Source organism: Aythya ferina (genome assembly GCF_964211825.1).
Source record: "Aythya ferina genome assembly, chromosome: 15".
NCBI classification, from domain to species: Eukaryota; Metazoa; Chordata; class Aves; order Anseriformes; family Anatidae; genus Aythya; species Aythya ferina.
The window spans coordinates 2,557,036-2,577,762 of record NC_140314.1 but is presented as its reverse complement, the minus strand read 5'-3'; the positions used below and the strand labels follow the sequence as shown (position 1 = coordinate 2,577,762).

Genomic DNA, 20,727 nt, shown 5'->3' with positions numbered 1-20,727 from the left:
CTGGGGTGTTGCAGGTGTGATTGAGATCTGGGGCTTCCTTTGCTGGGATGAGCCCCAGCAGCAGATCCCCCTGTGAGCACGGAGAACCAAACCTCTGACTTGAGTGCTGCCTTCCAAGCAACAGCTCTTCTGCTCGTCCTTGGTTTCCCAGTTCCAGACTTCTGTGGAGCCTGGGCTTTTATCTCAAGGTAAATACACAGTCTCATAATAACCTTCATTAACTTGCATAGTTAAAGATGTACCAGTGATTCATATAAAGCCCTTGCTTAACAACGGAAGAACATTGCAACTAACCTTGCCCCTCCTGCCCTCCTGCTAAGCTTCCAAAAGTACAGAAATGTCTGCCGAAGGCAATTTCTCTATAAACAATCCACTTTACCCTTTTGTATGGTCACTTAAAAAAAAATATTAACAAAGACAAGCCACCCAACCTCTTTGGCAAGCAACCTTTACTGTGACCTCCCTCAAGCTAGGCTTGGTATTTTTTCAGCACATGCATCACTAGGATAAATATTTGTGTCCATGCACACACAGATAAACAGTTTTGGAAAACACAGGCATTGATAAAAACAGATGATGAGTTTGGCTTAAAGAGATTAAAAAAAAATTGGAAGCTTGATCTTTTTGACTTTTTACTGTTTGAGGGCTTAAAACTATTTTTTAGGTGTTAGCTCCAGCCATGAGGACTGGAAAAAATTTGCAAAATAGAAACCTAAGTGTTGCGTGTAATCACTACACCACCACTGGATGATTTATATGAGAACAGAGATAAAACTGTACTAACTAGCAATGCTGATGTGGCTGCAGTCTGTACAGATAAGAATGGGACAGAGAAACACGAGTCCCTCACATGTTTTTCATTCACTCAGACTGAAGGGAGATCCAAATCTGCAGTAACACTCAGTTCTACATTTCTTCTGCACATGGTGAAAGAGGAGAGGGGAAGCATCTAATGGGAAAGGAGCCTTCAGCAGTGGCCTGAAGGCACTCATCCTGCATCTTGCTTTACTCAATGACTGCAAATACAAGGCTAGAAGGAGCAGAGCTCTCAGTCCCTCAACCTGTCCTACTTCTGGCTTCTGCGCTTAGCTCAAACATCATTCACAAAACAGCTGCCACCTTCAGCACACTCCTTGGCTATCATTAACCCCTTAACTCTTGAGCTATTTGCCCTATGCCCAGTTCTCCTAAGCAAAAATATCTGCTCATTTGTCCTTACCATGCTCTCCTACCAGTTGCTGCAGCTTCCCATAAGAATCCGTGCCCAAATTTACAGGGCTGTTAACCACCGCCACAGGTGAGTTGCCATTCTTCTTTCCTTTGGGAACTGGCACAGAACTGCCTTTGCTCGTTGGAGAAGGCAGGATGGTAGGATAGTTGCTGCCATGGTTGGAGAGTCCGGCAGTCAGTTTAATGCTTGCAGGGGCATTGGAAGACTTACAGTTCACCTGTGGTCCTTCAACGTGACAGTCTGCGTGGTAAATGCTGTGCACAGACTCTGAATCTGGAGGAGGTGCGGGGCTCTGCAAGTTGGGTGATGAGGAAGGAAGCATCAGTTTGCCTCCAGGTTTCATGACCTTGAGTTCCAAGTCACAAATCTCAGGGTTGGAACGCGGCCCCCGAGGGCTCCCGTTGCTGATGTGGTAGTGGTGGTGATGGTGGTGGTGGTGGTGGTGGATGAGGTGGTGGATGGAGGTGATGCGCTTTTTGCCTCGGCGGCTCTGCCCATTCGTGGTGCTGTTTGGGTTCACTTTTTTCCTGCGCTTGCTCTGCCAGTTATTGTACAGGCGTATTGTCCGCCGTTTCACCTTCCTGAAGATGTGGCAGATGTACTTGAGCAGCTCCTCGTAGCAGCTACCTGGCTCCGAGAAGCTGGCGATTGTGCTGTCATTGGAGAGATAACGGGCCCGCTGCTCCTGCATCAGCTGGTTCTCCCGCTGCTTTGTTTCAGAAAACTGTGTTGCTATCACAACCAGGCACAAGTTAATCATGAAGAAGGAACCAACCTGGAGAAAACAAAACAAAAGGAGTTAGCAGAGACTCTGCGGAGCAACACGTGCACTTCACCACCACATGCTGTCTGGACTTGAAGCATTGTTCTTAGAAATCCCGAGATTTCCAAATGTGCCAAATCTCAGGGTCTGCTCACCAAATGTTATGTCAACATGAGCCTGAGCTGCTAAATTTGCTCCTAAACCACGTTAAATTGTTCTGGCGATGGTGAAGAAAGCTGTTAACAATAGCCTTCACCACTTTCCTCCCTTCAGCGGTGATGACATTTGCCACTAACGCAGGGTGCATGAAACACAACGTGATCAGTCACCACAGCAAAACAGATTACTAGGAACCACCCGGCCAACCCACAAGGAAAGATGGCCTGCAGTCCTGCTTGTGCTGAACTCAAACTGCCTCCTCCTCCAGCACTTCACGCCCTGGCACAGGCACCCTCATTTTGAGGAGGACAGTCAGGGTCCTTGTGTTGGTACTCTTGTACCAATCTGGCACAGGGAAATACATCTCCAGGAGACTCAGTGCTCCTGCAAGAGGCCTGATTTACTGCCTGGGTGAGCTGACGTGCTCTTGGGTGATATCAGGTTTTCAAAATGAAGTCCCAAGGACAAGAATGCGAAGTGACCTAAGACTACATCCTTCCCTCAGCTGCTGAGTCCACAAACTGGCTTTTCATCACTTGAGTTCATAAATCAGCCAAAGGAAAATGTCAGATATTCCCATCAGAGGATCTCTGTCCTTAGGCGTGAAAGGGACTGACGTCAAGAAAGTGCCACTGCCTACATGGCCAAAACTCTGTGCTGGGCTCAGTAGGAGACGTATGGATTTAATCTGGGCCATTGTCTGGAGAATCCTCGGGGGAAGCTGGTGGGAGATGGTTTGCGGTGTTATTCCCCAATCTGTAATATCAGCCTGGAGAAGGCTTGAGAAGCAGCAATTCCCAGCTCCAAGTGACTTGGGGATTAGTCACCTGGCTTTTCTGCAGGGATCCGCATGCAGACAAGAGCTCAAAGGAGTGGAACGTAAATCTCCACCATGCATGGCAAGTTGCTAAAGGCTCAAAAATCACTGACTTCAGAATGCTATCCATTACTGGGAAACTCTCACACTGCCCTGATTCACACAGTGGTTGGAGCTGTGGTGGTTCGACTTTCCAAGGCCTTCAAAACCACGGAGATGGACAGAATTATATGCAAAAACACCCGGCCACAACAGCACTTTGAAGTGCCTTTGTCCCACGTCCTACCTGACATCTGTACAGAATTTTTCTCCCTGCTCTCCTCCTGACTTAAGCATTTCTTTTCCACAGATGTAGACCCCTGGGGAGGGTTGTGCCCTTTTTAAAAAAAAACACAAGAACCCTGCTAACCTGGGATGACAGCTCCTGAGGGAAACCTCCAGTGAATAATACTTTGTTTCTAGGAACAACAGCACCGTTAAGACCTCAGAAAGGTGTGCTGCTATCATTACCATTATTTCAAAGGCTCACGGGAAACTCAGCAACTGTTTGAGTGCCCTTCATTGAAATAAGCTGTATCTCTGCTTTTTGTTCTGATCAGCAGTTGCTTGGCAAGGCACGATAGTTAGGACACACCAAGGTGACAAGACCAAGACTGGGGGACTAAGAGGGAGGGAAGACCATATGGCTTGACAAGCTGTGACTATGCATCACGTGTGACACTAAAAAGTGCAGAGCCTGTTGTAGCCAATAACCTGTCCTACAGCACTAATCACAACCTGCATGATTACCCTTTATGATGGGAGGAAGGTCTCATTCTGAATCCCAGTTAGCTCTGTGAAAAGCCCAGGAAACAACTGTACCCCATAAGGACAAGGAATGGGAGCATTTCACGGTTCATACTTACTATTATAAGTAATATAAAATATATAAAATTGTAAAAAGAATGTGCATCCATCACATAATACATGATGTCAACCCATCCTTCCAGGGTTATAACCTACAGAAAGACAGAGAAAGAAAGCGTGAGAACAGGAGTCAACCAAAAAAAGTTAGTCAACATCAGTCTTCTGGTACTCATCACTCCACAGCATCTCTCAGCATCCATCCAGACCTGCTGCACTTCTTTTCCTAGTTGGCTTAGGATGGCAGCAATGTGTGACCAAAGGACTGGCCTGAGGTTTCCACAGAAATCTGGCACAATTAAAATGATAAAACAATACAATAAAACACCTGAAACACTGGTTTTAAGCCAATGCAAAGAAATTCTAAGGAAGGTTTATAAACAAAGCAGAAGCCTTCCTGGGCAGTGCTCTGGGCTTTTATCTTAGGATCCTGGTTTTGTAATGCTACCTGCAAAATTCTTAAGTTTTTAAGCCCATTTTGTCTCTGTAAAAACTGATTTCTTTGTGATACTTACTTGCTCACCATTGCAACTACATCACCAACATCGTAGCAGGAAAACATCTGAATGGAAGACAGTTACTTTAATTAAACAGAGAACTGATTTCATACTTGTTTTCTCAATACTTGTTTTCTCAATCTTCCTTCTACTAAAAAAGAAGCTGAGGATTTAATTAACACCACGCAGGCTGTGTACACAGCAAAGCAAATGACGCCATGTAATTTACACTTTTTATTTAGATAAAACGTACCAAACTTCTAGTGCCATTTTGCTACTGGTGCTAGAGCTGAAGCTCCAGCGCAACTTCCAACCAAATCAAAGCTCCTTTCTGAATGAACTTGCACTGATGCATCCTGTTTGCTATGCCTGATGCCAGCCTTAGTGGCCCTAGCACAAAACCCAGAATTGCCTGCTGCCTTCAATTTCAGTGGCATCATTCCCAAGTTTAACCATGCCTGCAGCGATCGAACCGAGTTACTGAGCCTGCCTGAGACTGTCAGAGCTCACGAGTGCTGGAAGAGAGACACTCCTTACTCCTAATTCCTCTCACCCTAATGTCAAATGTGGTGATAACTTACCGGCAAGTTTTCAAACCCATTTCCCACGTTGAAGCACACTTAACACCCACCACTCAGCAGGGTGAGAGGGAGCCATCGTCAGTGCTCGCACCACCTCTGCAGCAAGGCAGCACATACAGGCCCACACGAAAACCAATAAACCTGATCTGCCACGGAGCAGGTAAAAATCATCTCTGCAGCTGTTATACTCTGTCTGCATTGCTAAAGACTTGAAGCAATCAGGTCTGATGACGTGCTGACTGCATTTACACAAACTGCACCCACCTCTCCTGGTCCTCATTACGTGCATTAGGTATTCTTTCACATCACATCCTTGCTGCTGGTTAGGGATATACAGATGCCAGAGAGCAATGCTGTGCTTCCAGTAGCGTGGGTTGAACAAAAATGAAGAGAATGCTTTTGGTCAACGTGAACTCCAGAGACTGATCTCTGGTGGAAAGCATCCAGCAACAGACACGTTCTGTGCTGTTATTCCCCCTCATGTCTGAGAACGGGTTAAGCTGTCTGGGCAGACACTGGCAGCAATCAGTCTGTTCAGTGGTGTGAAATGGACAGGCAATCAAACTCAAACTGCCCTTTTCTGCCTTTCTTTTAACACGGCTGAAACATTTACAGAGAGCACAGTTCCTTCCAGCCCCTTGCCTTGCGTGCGTGAGCAGTCGATGATCCCTCTTTTCTCTGCGGTGCTTTGCAGATTCACCAGAAAAACGGAGGGATCATATGGGGGGGGGGGCACAAGGCTAAACCAAATCACTGCCTAAGAAATTGTCTCCTTTGGGCTGTCCAAAGTCCCACCCTTCCATCCCCTCTGTTTAGACGGGTGTCTCAGAGTGAGGCCACCCCAGCTGCCACGGCAGGTGCTCCATCCATTTACACTCAGGAAGGAAAAATGAGCCCAGGGACTCTGAGCATATCAGCTACACCTCCTCGCCAAATAAATGTACGAAACAGATTAAACACAGATCCCTCTCTACAAAAGGAGTTACCTGACGGCTGCTGTTGGGCTTCTGCAGGCACTGCCAGCCCCCCATCTGGGAAGCAGCTGCTGAGACAAGAGTGAGGGCCAACCAAACATTTAGAGAGGTATTTTTCTTGTATGCTAGACAGCATTTTCAGCAAAAATTAATCAACACACCACATTTCTCCTCTGGAGGGCTGAAAAGGCTCATCCAGCTCGCAGAATATTTAAGATGCAATTAGAATTTGCATTATTTACTACTCACTTGTAAAGCACAGGGACACAAGAGGAATAAACAGACCGCTGGGCTTTTGTTCTCCTGTTTGACATCTTTGTGGGTTCATTCTTGGGCTCATCACCCGGTATAAATGCAGCAGTACCTAGGGGAGGATTCCCGAGCTGCCGAGGATTAGAGAGTACTAACAATCCTGGAAGAGAGCGTGCTCACAGACATCTGTCTTCTTTTTTTAATCAAATAGCTCCGGAGAAATGCAGGACAACACACATGCATGGCCACCTGTCTGGACTGAAACGGTCTCTATGACTTTTATAGCCTGATTCTTGCCATGCTGAGGACTTCTTTCAGGCTGTCCTTTAAAGCACTCCAAATGACTTTACATGTGCATTTTTATCTACTCCAGGATCCCGTTGCATATCCCCAGGAAGGCCTGGGTGTAAATGGGAACCAGACCATTTGAATTTGCCAACAGCTGGTCTATCCACCATGAGCTAAATTCTTTAACTATTTTTGGAACCAAGTCAGAGGCATCTGCACTGGTGCAAGGTTCCCCGCTGTAGTACAGCATCTGATCCTTTACATTTATTCTCAGAGCAGAAGAACTCAGAGGGAAAGCTAACAACTCCTTCTATTCTCCCATGAACACTGATACATTTCTTCAGTACTACATGGACTACTGTTCTTCCCTTGAGGCATCCTGGATGCAATATCACCTACTTTGCTAAGCAGAAATGACTTCTTCCACTCTGCAGTTTCCAATTTGATTAATCCACTTGACTGCAGCGCCAGCATTTGGCCCTCCAAGCTCTTTACAGATGTCTTCCAAGGACCTGGAGCACCTTTCTTGTGCTTTCCAATCTCGGCAATCCATTCTCAGTAATTAAATTCTGTTCAAACCACGATTGTTCACAGACAGACATATTAAACAGCCCCTCCAAATGTACCAGTTCAAAGCTTCCAACAAACGCAACATACAATTATTTATCAACAGAGATAAGATGGCAAGAAACACGTTTTCTAATTCTGCCCTGATAAAAAAGATGCTCGAGATATGTGGCCCACTAAAATCATCAGCTGCAGGGAAGTAGCTGAAAGATTCAATTAAGATGATTGGCTAGCATGCTCTGGAGGATGCTGCCAACTGCATTCACATGCTGCAGACCCAGAGGGAAAGGAGGCATTGCCCCCTTAGCATGGCAAAAGGAGCTTGGCCTCCAGAGGACTGAGGCTCTGGTCAGAGAACAGAGATGTCACCTATCCATGGGAGATCCTGTGTGATGCTCAGTGCAATTCTTGCCTGCTCATTCAGCCCTGTACATCTTACACAGCAAGGAGAGGAGAAATTGTTTTTTCTCCCATTAATACCTTAGAGGCAAGACTGAGTGCCCTGACTCTTGCACCTGATTCACTCTCCCATCAGAGCAAGGGTTTAACTGAAAGCTCACCGAGGTGAATGGAAATACAGATTTTGACTTCATCGACCTTTGGCTCAGACACCATTCACGCAGTCTCTTGTCCAGCAGCCCCTGATCACCACGTTCAGGTGAACAGGATGGGAGCAGACAGTCAGGTTTCTTAAGTCTCCTGTTTTGTGATTCTGCTCCTCTTGGTTTGCTCACGCCACAATAATCTCATCAGCTCTAACAACGATGCTCATCTGATTTATGGTAGCGTAATTGGGGACAGAATCAGGTCTTCCAGTCAAGCTAATCAGAATCAATCTAAAACTCCAGAGTGGAAATCACAAGGGAGATGTAGATTAAAGACACTGGCAATTAACTCAGACCTCCTCATTGTTCCCAGGGAGACAGGAGGTTTACATTGTTTTTTTTCTGGGGTCACTTGAAAGGTCTCTGCAGAACAATTTCTTTTATTATGTCAAGAAGTTTTCACCATAAAAATCCTTGTCCTTGCACTCTGCCAAAATTTTTGCAAGTTCTTGGCTATAATCCATTCCAGAGCAGGTTATTTTTTGCTTTAGTGTCACTTAAGAAAAAGGAAAAAAAAAATAAAAAAAGAATCATCTGGGAAAGAAAAAAACAAACCCAAACACCACAACACCCAAACTCCAACCCAAACAACTTTACTTAATAAAGTCAAACACTGAATTCTTTTCTGTGTATTGAAAAGCACTAATGGTTGGTGCCAGATAGATCACTGCAGACAAATCAACCTTGAGATGCCACTCCTGTGATTAACTGAACGAACTTCATGTGCAGAGACAACATTCTCAGGTATGGGAACCAAAATTAGTGTCTCACACCTTGACCAAAACCCCTAAAATGCATAGCTCTGGTAATAAAAAAAATCCTTAGCTGTTGATTTCAGAATTGCAGGTGCTTGTTCAGCTCGGCACCTGGCTGAAGCAGGAGGTGATATATAGAGAAACTCAAGCGTTTCCAAACCATTTGAAGTGTTCATTTTAATTGACACATATAATTTGCACTCAGTCTCTTTTGGCCTAACCTGTGTCCTCTGGGGACAAGATGGGCATTATCTGCATCAAAATCAATTACGTTAAACTGAACAGCAACTGAGTACTGCCACAATCATTATTAGTATTATTTTAACCTCTTATCTTATTTCCCTGGCTGTGCTGCACAATTTTTCTTTTTCTTTTTCATAAACTTCATCAAGACAAGATACAGTGATATAAATTGTGAAAGGTATTAATTACTATGATGTTCTCAGTGAATTTTACAAGGCTTTCAGTATTCATTTCAGAAAGCCTTATCTCTGTATTTTGCCCTCTCAGGAACACTGACTTGGCTAGCAAGTGCTGACCAGTGCAAAATGAAGTATGCCTTTTCTGTATGCAATGTGCTTGGCAGCTAATCAAATCACTAACTATTTTTGAAGCCAATTTCATAATTTTAATTATTTTCTCATGACACATGTTGTTAAGTAACCTCCTCAGTCAGAAAAACAGGTTTTATTGTATTCTGAGTAAGGTCCTTTGAAGAGATTCTCCTTTCTCTTTGAGGGCCTGCTTTCTTTACAAAGCAGCTTTAGACATTTTGTTATATGTTGGGAGTCTTGCAAAGCACGCCTCTGCTCTGAAAAGCAGCCCTGCAAACCAGAAGATAAAAGGAAATGGTGCAACCTTGCATTTGTCTTGGATTAGAGACAACCTCTCAAGCTTGCGCCATGCAAGTGTGATCCCTGGTTAGCACTACCAATGGTGGATCCTGAAAAGCAGAGTGCAGCCAGCTTGCAATAAGGTTGGAGAGGTTGCTGATGCTGTTACTGGTGGCCCTGAGCATCACAAAACTGAATTTAAGAGCTTAAAATTACATCAAAACTCAACAACTTCTTCTGCAAAAGCAAGGTTAGTCGCTGTCTCCCCATTTTGCACTAAATAAAGCAAGATCTTCATCTGATAGCAAAAACATCACTGATTTCAGATGACTGCTGCTTATAACAAATCACATCTCAGTCCATATTCATGAGGTTTGATTTACGGTGATAATTATCCTGTCTTCATTGTTTGTGTAAAGTATCTTATGCACAGGGAATGTATTTAACTGTTTAACTTCAGCAATAATGAGTCCATTATCACAGAGAGACATCAATCAGTTTTATAGCTGAGCAAAGCTGAAGGATGAAGCATCTGCAGCAAAAAGGGAACCTTATCCAGGCTGAGAGCCCTGTTACAGCTGGGTGTGCCATACAGGGACAAACAACAGCACTCCTCCAAACACTGCTGTCAGGATCTGTATCAGTTTGGGGTACTGGCCCCAACGCAAACAGCAAGGGTTTTTGTTACTATCATTTTACCTTGCTTCAAATTATATTAGAAACTATTAGGGACAAAGGGTGCACAGCTTCAAGTGGAAATAGCCCTCTGCAGGACTATGATGTGAACGTGTTCCAGGTGTCCCAGCTTTACTCATTGATGCTAATCAAAAGGGGGGCTCATTCTGCAGGATGGATTTGCCAGCTCACAGTCTGTAGGCAGTGGTGTGGGGACTGTGGGACAAGAGAACTGAACCCTGGGCTTGGTATATGGGTTTCCCCTCACACTATAGAGTGTGACAGCAACAACTGATGATGGAGCAGCTTTGGGGCAATCAAAGCAAATCAAGATTTCCCTGTAGGAAGCGTTGATGCCCCCTCAGAAGACTAGCAGTTTTTTTTTTTTTTTAAATCACCTAACTTGACACCCGTATTACATGATGCCTCGCTGCAGACACCTCTCTTTCTACCCTGAATACAGAAGCCTGATTCTTGAGGTAGGATGAAAACACTCCAAAGATGCAGAGTCTGTAGCAGGTTTCTGTGCAATCCTGGGTCCCTCCAATACCTCCCCCAGGTTAGTAGGCCCAGTCGTGGAATCAGAATGGCCTCTCTGACTTGTGCTATACGGGACAATTCCTTCTGGCCTTCAAAAATTAGAGAGTTTTTTTTTTTTTTTTTCAAAAGCATCTAATCCTCTTGGATGCACACTCTGAGATGCTTTAAAGGGGCTGGATATTTTTAGATTGGGTATTCAGCATGAAAGCTCTTCAACTGCAGCAAGTGATGTTTAGTTGGCTGGCCAAATTTTAAAAAACAAAACCAACAAACACCACCAACAAAATTCAAACCCTATCATTTAGAATGAAATATTTTCAGAGATCTAAAACAAACCCAATTCAAGTCTAGTGACAAAGCATCATCTTGAAGCAGTGGAAATGCAAAGCTTAGATGATCTCTTTTCCCTTTTTCCCTCCAGCCAAAACTTCTTGCCAAATTCAGCACAGATAAGCGTTGTTGACACACATCTCTAGTTTAAAGAATGAACCATTTGACCTAGAAAAGTCCCTTTTTGGCCAAAAAAATTATCTAGTCAAACTCTGAAAACAAGGGCACCCAACATGACAGCTGCTTCTGAAAAGCACGGTCCACAAAACTACGTGTTGCACGCACAGATACAATTGCAGTTGGAAGCCTCAGGCTTTTTCTTCTTCCTTCTGTTTCAGTGTGCCTTTTTGACTGTTCCCAATCATATTTAAAACTGCTGAAAGCAGAAGAACAGAGGTTGCAGCAGACAAGCAAGGAAGCATATCAGTGGCATCTCAGGCACAACAGACTTGAGAGCTTTTTGTAACCATTCTGGAGCTGTCATCTTGTAAGGAAATTGGTTGATGTATTCCAACATGTAACCCAGCATCCCAGCAACAAAATGAGAGAAACAGGCTCAAAAACAAACAAACAAACAAAAAAAAAAAACAAAAAAAAAACAACCACCAAAACCAAAAACAACCAGTCCTAATTAACACTTTTAAGCAAAACCCCAGCTAATAGGAATACGTACAAGTGGGAACCAAAAGGAATTGCCCTGTCAGTAAGTGTCTGGGTGGAGGTTTGTGCTTACTGTAAGGGAAAGCAGCATTAAAGCTTTGGGTCTTGTCTCACTGAATGAGATCTTTTCTTAATTGAGTGACATTAGAATGGATGAGGAACTCCAGCCTCATTCTTGCATTTGGCTGTAGCAGAAGTGCATTGAAATGCCTGTCATTTTTCCTTTCATTTGAATGGAAGATGTGGTTCCCATTATAGATCTGGCTGAACGACTTCCAGGCAAGGGAAAAATCCTTGGGGAAGGCTTTCAATCAATGAACAGAGGCTGAAACAACGTGAAGTGGGCAATGGCTGTGGAGCAGATATGGGCACTGGACAATGGCTTACAAAGAAATAGGGCAGATGAACCTTTCCCCCTTCCAAACCTGAAATCTCACCCCAGGTGTGAACCTCTGTGCCGACACATCCATGGGCACTCTGAGCAAGGGTATGTGTCTTGGCAGAAGCAGAATCAGCAACACAGAGGCAAAGCAAGCTCACCAGCACGCCATGCAGGGTCAAAATGCCTAAATCCTTGATTAGATGCAGAGTGCTCTAAGGTCCCAGGAGCTTTTCTGACATGCTGGAGCACAGCAAAGGGAACCTCACGTCCAAACAAAAGGGCCATCCCGGCAGGTGGCCTGCAGCGTTTGGCTGTCACTGCCAGCTGTCGTACCTGCTCAGGCAGCCTGCAGCTAGCCGAGGAGTGAAGTATCCGAAGGACAAATGAAGGGGGAAACGGGTGGCATCAATTCCCATTTCCCATCCCAAACTTGTTTTCTTCCTCAGCAGGTCACTGCACCTTGATGGCTGTGACATGCTTCTAGCTTCTGTGAAGCTGGGCGCAATGAAAAGTTTACCATCTAAGCACACAATCAGGATAACACCTCAAACTCCTGTTGCAGCTGACAATTCCTATAATGCTGCTATATTTCCAGACATCTTTGAGAAGGTGATTCAGCTTTTCCTTTCCTGGGCATTCTCATCATGCTGTGTGCCTGCCGGGCTGTCTTCAGCTCTCATGAACACAACCGGTTTTGTTTTTTTTCCTTCCCTCTGACAGCAGCAAGGGGGATGCTGAATGCAAAAGAGTCTCCTCTGAGAATTCCCTCGCTAGGGCCTTCTGATGATGGGCCAGAGATGTGTTACGTGTTTGACTTGATTAACTTGTTAACAGAGATGTCTTCTTACAGCAAAACCTTGTAGAAGCAATATGCACTCAGAATAACAACAGCAGAAGCAGAGTCATGAATTTGAGAGCTGCATCCAGATATTAATTTCAGGATGGACTTTCATTGGAAGCCCCTTAGAAAATGCAGCTCTTCATATGCTGCATTTGAGAAATAGGTGGTCACGGAAAGGGTAAATCAGCCATCACCAGCATTATGTTAGCCCCTCCTAACTGCCAGACAAACCTGTCTTGTGTTGGATGGATGTTTCCTTGAAGTCCATAAACATCTGCTCTCAAATTTAAGTCCTTCCACCTGCATCCTAAAAGGAGGCATAGAGGAACAGTCTGTTCCCTTGGTCTCTTCTTGGTTCCATCTAGTTGACAGTTATTGTTCCTTGAGCTTTGCCTTGCTGGTTTCACCAAGAGCCCTGCCTCCTGATGCAAAGAATGCTGCAAGTCTCACTCTTCTGCAGGTCAAACCTGCAATGGTCTAGGCAACAGTTTTGTTATGTACAAAGAAGCCTAGGTCATCTTCCTGCCTCCCAAACTGTGCTTCTGAGAAACCACCCAAAGCCCTTGTGTTATAGCAGGGTTTCTGCACTCAAGCCTGGCCACACCAGGACTGGTGGTTGGGGAAGTGGCAGTGTTTTGGTTGTTCCCCTGAAACTGTCAGTAATTCAAATTAAATTGGACTTTGGTTAGGTGGGTAATTCATCATCTGCAGTGTGACAACAATACCTGTAATTACTGCTCTTATTGTTACGGCTGAAATTTGTGAGCAATAAAGGGATCTTAATATCATGCCAAACCTCACAGTTAATTTAGGTTCTATCTCCTTTCATTTATTCTGTAATAAGCTAATTAGTTCACATAATTTGCCATTGAACATGCCTTTGTAACAAATATATACATGAATTAGCTTATTACACAACAAATGAGGGGAATCAAAACATGAATCATTTTCAGGATTACATAAGGAATTATACTTTCTCTAGCCTCCTATATTGGCGTACCACACACAAGTATATTTGGAAGGAGAGACATTCAGACTTCTCTGTCAGTCTGCTTTTGGGTTTGTTTGTTTGCAGGCTGCACAGTATAAGACTGCCCTTGAAAACTCTTGGGCACAACTTGCAGTCACCATACGTGGAAGATTCCTTCCCAATCTCACCTGTGGGGCTCATTTCACCAATCTGCCTTCTGACAGCTCTTAAACCATGCTAGATTTCAAACTCATTTGGGATAAATCATAAGGGATGCTTCATCCAGCTGGGTCCTAAGACTACCATTATGCAAAGGGAAGGCTCGCCAGACCTTGAGGTTCAATCCTCCGTTACAGCCCTTGCAAAGTACCACATATCCATTAGTCCCCAGAAGGGATCAGGACAATTGGATCTGTCTCATCCAGAACACAGCAGAGTGCTTTCTGCCCAGTAATTCAATACCAATTCACAGGGAAGCTCCCAGGCTACTAAAGCCATCAGTTCTACTTTCTGCACCACTTCCTTTGAGGCCTCATCTAACTGATGACCTGGTGCTACCCAGTTTCAAATATTAAATGTAATGAGAGCACAGCTCAACAGCTTTATTTGTTAAAAGTCCTCTGCTTACAGCAATTGTTTTGATTTAGCATCCAACCTCTTGCAGTAATGATGTACTGTTTCCATACCAAAGTTAAGCAGCCACCTCACTCCCAACAGCTGCTTCTGTACCTGCAGTTACACTGCTTTCAGTTTCAATTCTAAAAATCTCAGAGAATAAAGAAATAAAGACATAAGAAGTCTATTTGTCTGGAAAAGGCTCTTTAGTGTTTGGATGGCCTAAGCAGCATTATAACCATCTATAAAGCCTCCTGGCATCTGTTAAAGTGATCTATGGATACAATATTCAACTTTGCCAGACCCTCTGCTCTTTCCAAAGAAATCAGCTGAAACCTCTGCTGTGGCCAGCATGTTGTGGGTTAAACTTGTACATTTGCAGGCCATGCACAGTGAAGAAATGAAATACCAACATGAAATGAAAGCTTGCAGCCTGCAAATATGCTCCGGAGGTAAAAGGGAAGCAGAACCCCTTGAGAAGCACCTGTTTGTTTTCAGAGCACTGTCACAGGCACCCCGCAAACACGCTGGCCTCTGCCCTTTCTCTGGAAGGAACATTGCTGCCACGTGGGGGGAGCCAGACAGGAGCTCCTGGGCACATCCATCAAGCCCTGTTGAAGAACTGTGTGAAAAAAGGAGAGTGCAAGTGCAGCCAGAGACCTACCAAACACTCTCACTTTGATTTCCCTCTTTCCTTTGTGCTACTCGCACTACCAGTCATGCTCCTCTCTTGACATACTAATTGCAGGAGAGAACCAAAGCGTTTTAAAAAACGTAACCTAGAAGAGGCTTGGGATCTGTCTGAACCCTTCTGGATTTGATTTTGAGCTTCTGACACCAGCGACAGTGTGATTCAAGGTATGCTTACTGCCACAGCATGAGAGAGCAAACAAGATGCTCAGAGCAAACAAATCGCCCCTTTACAGCTCTCAGATGAAAATTATGTTATTACATTCATATTAAAGAAAGAATGAAATTCAGAAATGTGGAGCTGTGAATGGGTAATTACTTGTCATTAACAAAACTAAAAGGAGATTGTTTCTCATTTAGGACTAGATGTCACCTACACTACAGGAAGGCCAAATAGAACAGGGCATCTAGCTGAAAGCACAAAGAAGTTTGTATTAAAAAGAAAATGGAAATTAAAGACTGAAAACCACACATGGATCATTACAAATACACTAGCTCTACGAGACCATTGCCTCATGACTGTGTAGATGAGTTATCTAGTGTTCCAGAGCGACAAACACTGAACATGCTTTGGATACTAGAGTTTTGTTGTTTTTTTTTTAATCACCTGTAAAGTCTCCACAGTCTGAGCTAGAAGCACTTTTGTCTCCAGTGAAGAGCTGTAAAGGAGTTAATCAAGAGAGGCTCAAACCCCACACGAACAGGCATCGCTTCACAGGTATTCTAGCCAGCACGGACTGTTTGGGGTATTTATTCCTCTGTGTAGCATACTGTACTAACCAGTATAACCTTGTAATTCTTCATTCAAGCCCAAACCATACCATCAAGCTAGTTGCTGTATTTTAGACAAATAATCATTCTTGCTTAAGGACTTGGACAATGCTCTCCATTTCCTGTACCACAGCAATAAATAAGTATCCCAGCTCTCAAAATGATTTCCTCCCCGGGATTAACCCAGGTCTGATTTCAGTAATAGAACTTGCCATACTTTTGTCTGCCTTCAGCAGTATTTCCTCCATCTTCTATACCACTGAAAAGCAGCTATTTTATTTTCTCCAAATGCTCTCTTAGAGCATTTGTGCAGGTTTTTGTCTGATTCATTTACTTGATGCGTCTTTATTTGCAGTTTCATGCAGGTGCAAGCAAATTCCTTTCTCCACTGATGCATTGATCAAAATCCTCCCAAGCAAGAGAGGACAAAACAAAAAGAAATAGAAAACCTTGAGGAGAATCATACCTGAAATATAGCTATCCAGGCATAGCCAATATTATCAAAATTGATAGCTCCATTGTGTGGGTTTACATCCCCTGCCATGCATACGTTGTAATACTGGTTCCAGTTTATGCAGGCATTCCTGCTGCTGAAGTCAGGGTTGTATAAACTTGGGGTGTAGGAGTCCATGCTCAAGGTGCACTCCACCTTGTACTCCTTCCTGTTTGGGATGTTGGAGCATTTCTGCATGCCGTTTTCACGATGGGATGAGCAGATGAACGGATTCTCCTCCGCTTCGTCTGTCCGGTAGTACGGATGCAGGAAGGTGAGGTTGTATGTCCTGGAGGGGGAAGAAAGAAAGAGGGATGAGAACCAGTGCTACAGCCCTTGTGACATCTGTAGCAAAAGGCACCAGTTCCTGTCCCTGCTTTAGGTGTTATTTCTCTGTTGTCCTTTAAATTGGGCTGAACAGAGCAAGCACATAAAAAGGGACAGACTGCATCGTGGAGATCGTAGAAATGAGGCGCTTTAAGTGCAGAGCAGGCTGAGTGGAAACAAAAAAAGTGATCTGAGAAATCTGGAACCAAATGGTAGAGGGTGTGTACCTAGAGCTGAGTATAGCACGGTGGCAAAACTGGCCATGACACAGTCACAAAGAGGTCAAAAAATATTAAATAGGAATTTCTGTGTTCAGTGTTTAAGAGCTCTGTCCTAGCCTGCTGCATTCACTGGTGGTTTTGTCGCTGCCTTCCACAGAAAGCAATACAGTGAGGGAAAAGGGAATTGGCACCCCAAGGAGGGAAACCCAGGCACCTGGGAACACTAAGGAACGCTTCACACAAAGCATTTGGAAAATGCCTTTGTTGCATTGCACAAACACCTGAGCAGTTTGGACTTACACGCAGCTAACAACAGGACTAGCAACAAGAAAGGAAACTTAGTAGGACACCTTTAGGAAAAAAGCACTTCTTTCCTGGAAGTCTCCACCTGCTTTACTTTGTTTCCTTCAGAAGATTAGCAAAGAATATTACTGCCAGTGCTTCTTTCCACGGCCAAAAATAAGACCCTGAATCAAGACCCTTATCTTGATAGCAGGAGAACGAGGTCCCTGCAACGTCCCTGCTCTGAAAGCGTCTCTTTTCCACTTGAAAATCCCAAAGCCTAGAAAGTTTGTCTCATTTTTGCCCCTTCAGACTGGGGACAGCAAGTCACAGCTGAGACATCAGCCCCAACCTTTGCCTACAACCCTTTCTGCTTACAGCATCCCGTAATCTCCAGGGATCTTTCAGTTAACAATCAGCCTGAGTTCTCCAAGCGAGCAAATGAGGCAAGACAGTTGGAAGTTGAAATGAGAGAGTAGAGGAAAACACTGTAAAAGCAGCCCAGATGCTTCCCAAAACTTGAGAGCCAGATCCTCTGATGCTCAGAACATGCCTCACACAAGTTGAAGGCAAAGCAGCTTTCCAAGAAATTTGCCCCCCGGCACGTCTCTGGGACGAGTGAGCTGAACTTTAATAAGGAGAGAGGCAGCCGCAGGCCATCTCAAATTCCTTCTGTTCTTGCATAAGAAAAGAAAAGAGCCCACATTAATGGGAACTGTATGCTTACTGCAGATCTGATTTAATTGGCCTGGATAGAGTTTATGGCTCTGTTAGAGCTCCGATAAGCAAGTACTCTAATTGCAGCATGGCAGGGATGTGCCTTTTCCCAGGCTGTGCTCTGAGGCAGACGAAGCAAGCAGATCCCTCGTCTCCTTGCAGCCTTTGATCAGCGTCCGTGGGGCCCACCAGCACTCACTGCTGAAGCGCTGCTCAAAACACGAAGGTGCAAAGTCCTAGGGCAGACTGTCTGCTGTGCTCAGAGCTGCAGGGACCTAAGATGCTAAACAATCAGTCGGGAGATGAGGGAAAAGGCAAGACAAATTACACGACCAAGCAAGATGTGGTGGAAGATAAGCAGGTAATTCCTCGAGACAGGACAGATGCATTTTTATCTGTTTCTGAATGTTCCCAACTACCAAATAGATTTGGCTCTAAGGATCGCCGAACAGGTGTTATTCTATATGATTGTTTGAAATTGCTCCCCTAAACCCTTGAGTAACGCAGAAGTCAATCAGCACCTGCCTTTTAGGAGAGAGTAGTTGGTGCAGGGCAGAACCACAGGGAAAATGAGCCCTGAACAACTTTCCTAAGGCATTTGGTTCTCCTCCATCTGTGAATTACTTGAGATAGGTGTTGAGGATTCATCCAGCTACAGGAATAACCAAGAGGAGCACACCAGAGGAACTGGGCATTTGCTGGTGACCAAACTTATTCACCAGTTATTCCCCTTCCCTCACACAACATCCCCATTCCCCCCAAACACGACTGTAAAATCTCCCTCCTGGTTTCCAATGCCTTATATTCAAAGAGAAGAAACACTCGAAAAACTGTCCTCCAGGACTGCCTAAAAGCCCTCTCCTTCCCCTCCCACTGACTGGCTTTGCTGGGAGGAAATTTCCATATAAAACGAGCTGAAGAAAAGGCTGAGCGCCGTGTTTGCCAGGAGATCAGATACTACAAGCAGCAGAGTTTGTCACACAGAGGGGGGCATTGTGGAGGCTTGCAAAGGATTACAAGGCACAGAGGCACAGGGATGCGCCTGGGAGTGCTACAGACTGTGGGCAAAGACAGCTGAGGGACTTGAGAGAAGAAACAGAGGGAGTAGGAGGAGAAACACGAGGAGCAACTTTTCCTGACTCACAAGCAGCACACAGAGCCCCTGCAGAGCTGTTTTGGCCTCAGTGGGTATACAGAGGGTATAATCAGCTTGGATGCAAAGGGCTCCTGCACCCTCTGATGTGGTGGGGCTGGAAGGTGCTGAGAGCTCTCCCAAGGGACTAAGCAGCGTGTGCTTGGCACCTCTGAAACCTTTCCAAGGGGACCAGGTCAGGGCTTTCTGCACCTCGTGGTGGTGAGAGGAGCACAGCCCAGAGCCCAGGCACTACGCTGTGCCCTTACCAATTCAGCAGGGTTACAAGTGGCTTCCCCAGGGCTGACTCCACCACTCTTGAAACCAGGACCCGGTGGGTTACAGGCAAAGCCACCCTATGGGTCCCTACCACAATGTCTGGAGAGATGTCTCACGTGCTACCTCCTTGTCAAAGCACACAGACCTCCAGCTTGGGCAGGTCTCCATGACTCGCATCCACTCCTGATGTGATACCTCACATAAACCCATAGCTTTGGCTCCAGCTGGCGGCTCGACACCCAGCCTGGTGCTTGCAGCAGGGAGAGCTGCAGAAAGGGGTCTCACAGAGCATATCCTGCAACACTGAAGCTACACGTTGAACTCCTTGCCATGCAATGGACCCACGTGCTCTCAGAACACCTCTTGCTCTTTCTTGCACCCTCAAAGCAATGCTGGCTGAGGCTCTTTGATCTGGGTGTGCCACTCCAGACAGCATTATTTGAACCTACAACTGGAAAACTTGCTCCAGAGCTGGGTGGAGCAGTGGGACACCTCAAAAACTTATTTTCTTCACTTCCCTGGAGGCAACATCCCAAGAGCAACACCAGCAGCAGGCATTTCCTGATCACGGAAGGCTTTTGGCAGCGGGCAGGATGGGAAGGCTCAGCACACCGCAGCTCGTGGGCCAGTGTAATTAGGATTCTACCCAGAGCAAAGCTGGACTTGCAGAAGGAGACGGACCATCTGGAGGGATGATTGGGTAATTAGCGGCTATGGCTGCACAAGCTCCTTTCCCGGGAGCAGTTTTTGCGTTCGGATGCAGACTCGCAGCCTGTGCCAAGAATGCTGCCCATGGAAGAAGCGCTCAGACAGAAGGGCTGGTGCGTCAGCGTGATGCTCTGCTCCGAGCTCACACCCGAGCCCCCTGCATGCTGCCTCTCCCACCGCAGCACAATAACACAGCACACAGAGCCACAGCTGCCTGTCCTCCCAGCTGTGGGACCGATACGCATCAACCCACATTAATCATCGAGGTTTCAGCCCCCAGAGGTGATCTCCCATCGCCTGATGTGCCCTCCCCAGCTGGGAAGGCTGGATGGGGACACAGTGAGCTGGAAAGCCACGTGCCAGCCAGTTCTGTGGGAGCCCACGTACCCAGCTTGGTTGGAGGGGGGCACGCAGCCAGGCTGAGGATCTGCAGGACCAGTCCCCTCCGTGCAATGCCTCTCTTCACTACACACTGCAACTTGAAAGGCTCGTGATGAGCCACCGGCAGATTTCAGAGGCTGTTGCCTGTGAGTCACAGTTTAGGAAGCCTTGGGCTGAAAGAGAAAAAACTGCCTGCAGACATGCTGCCTTGGGCTGTGATCTGAAGAGCTGCAGAGAGATCTGGGCATGGACCCTCTGGGGGAAACGACACACTTTGGTGGCTGTGGGAAGAAAATAAAGCCAGAAAAATAAAAGCACAGCTTGCGTGCTTTGCGTTGCAAAGCATGGATGAAGCTCGATTTGGTTCTGCTGCTAACTGAGGTTTTATCCTACCTTCTCTCTGCCTCGCTCATTTCTGCAACTTGCCCCCCCCCAATCATTCACAAACCAAGAGTCCTGCCCTTGACAAGTCAAAATCAACTGCACTG

At 45.5% G+C, this 20,727-nt stretch overlaps 1 protein-coding gene across 2 annotated transcripts in view; it reads right to left on the bottom strand.

The window, feature by feature from the left end:
* The window catches only part of LOC311445096 (voltage-dependent T-type calcium channel subunit alpha-1H-like), a 117,341-nt gene that overhangs the window by 81,033 nt on the left and 15,581 nt on the right, over positions 1 to 20,727 (bottom strand). For both annotated transcript variants that reach the window (XM_084536809.1, XM_084536810.1), the window contains exons 5-7: positions 16,166 to 16,481; positions 3,876 to 3,968; positions 1,220 to 2,006 (exon numbers count right to left, since the gene is read on the bottom strand). In XM_084536809.1, the coding sequence (XP_084392935.1) occupies positions 1,220 to 2,006; positions 3,876 to 3,968; positions 16,166 to 16,481 (1,196 nt within the window). The remainder of the gene's footprint in view (positions 1 to 1,219; positions 2,007 to 3,875; positions 3,969 to 16,165; positions 16,482 to 20,727) is intronic.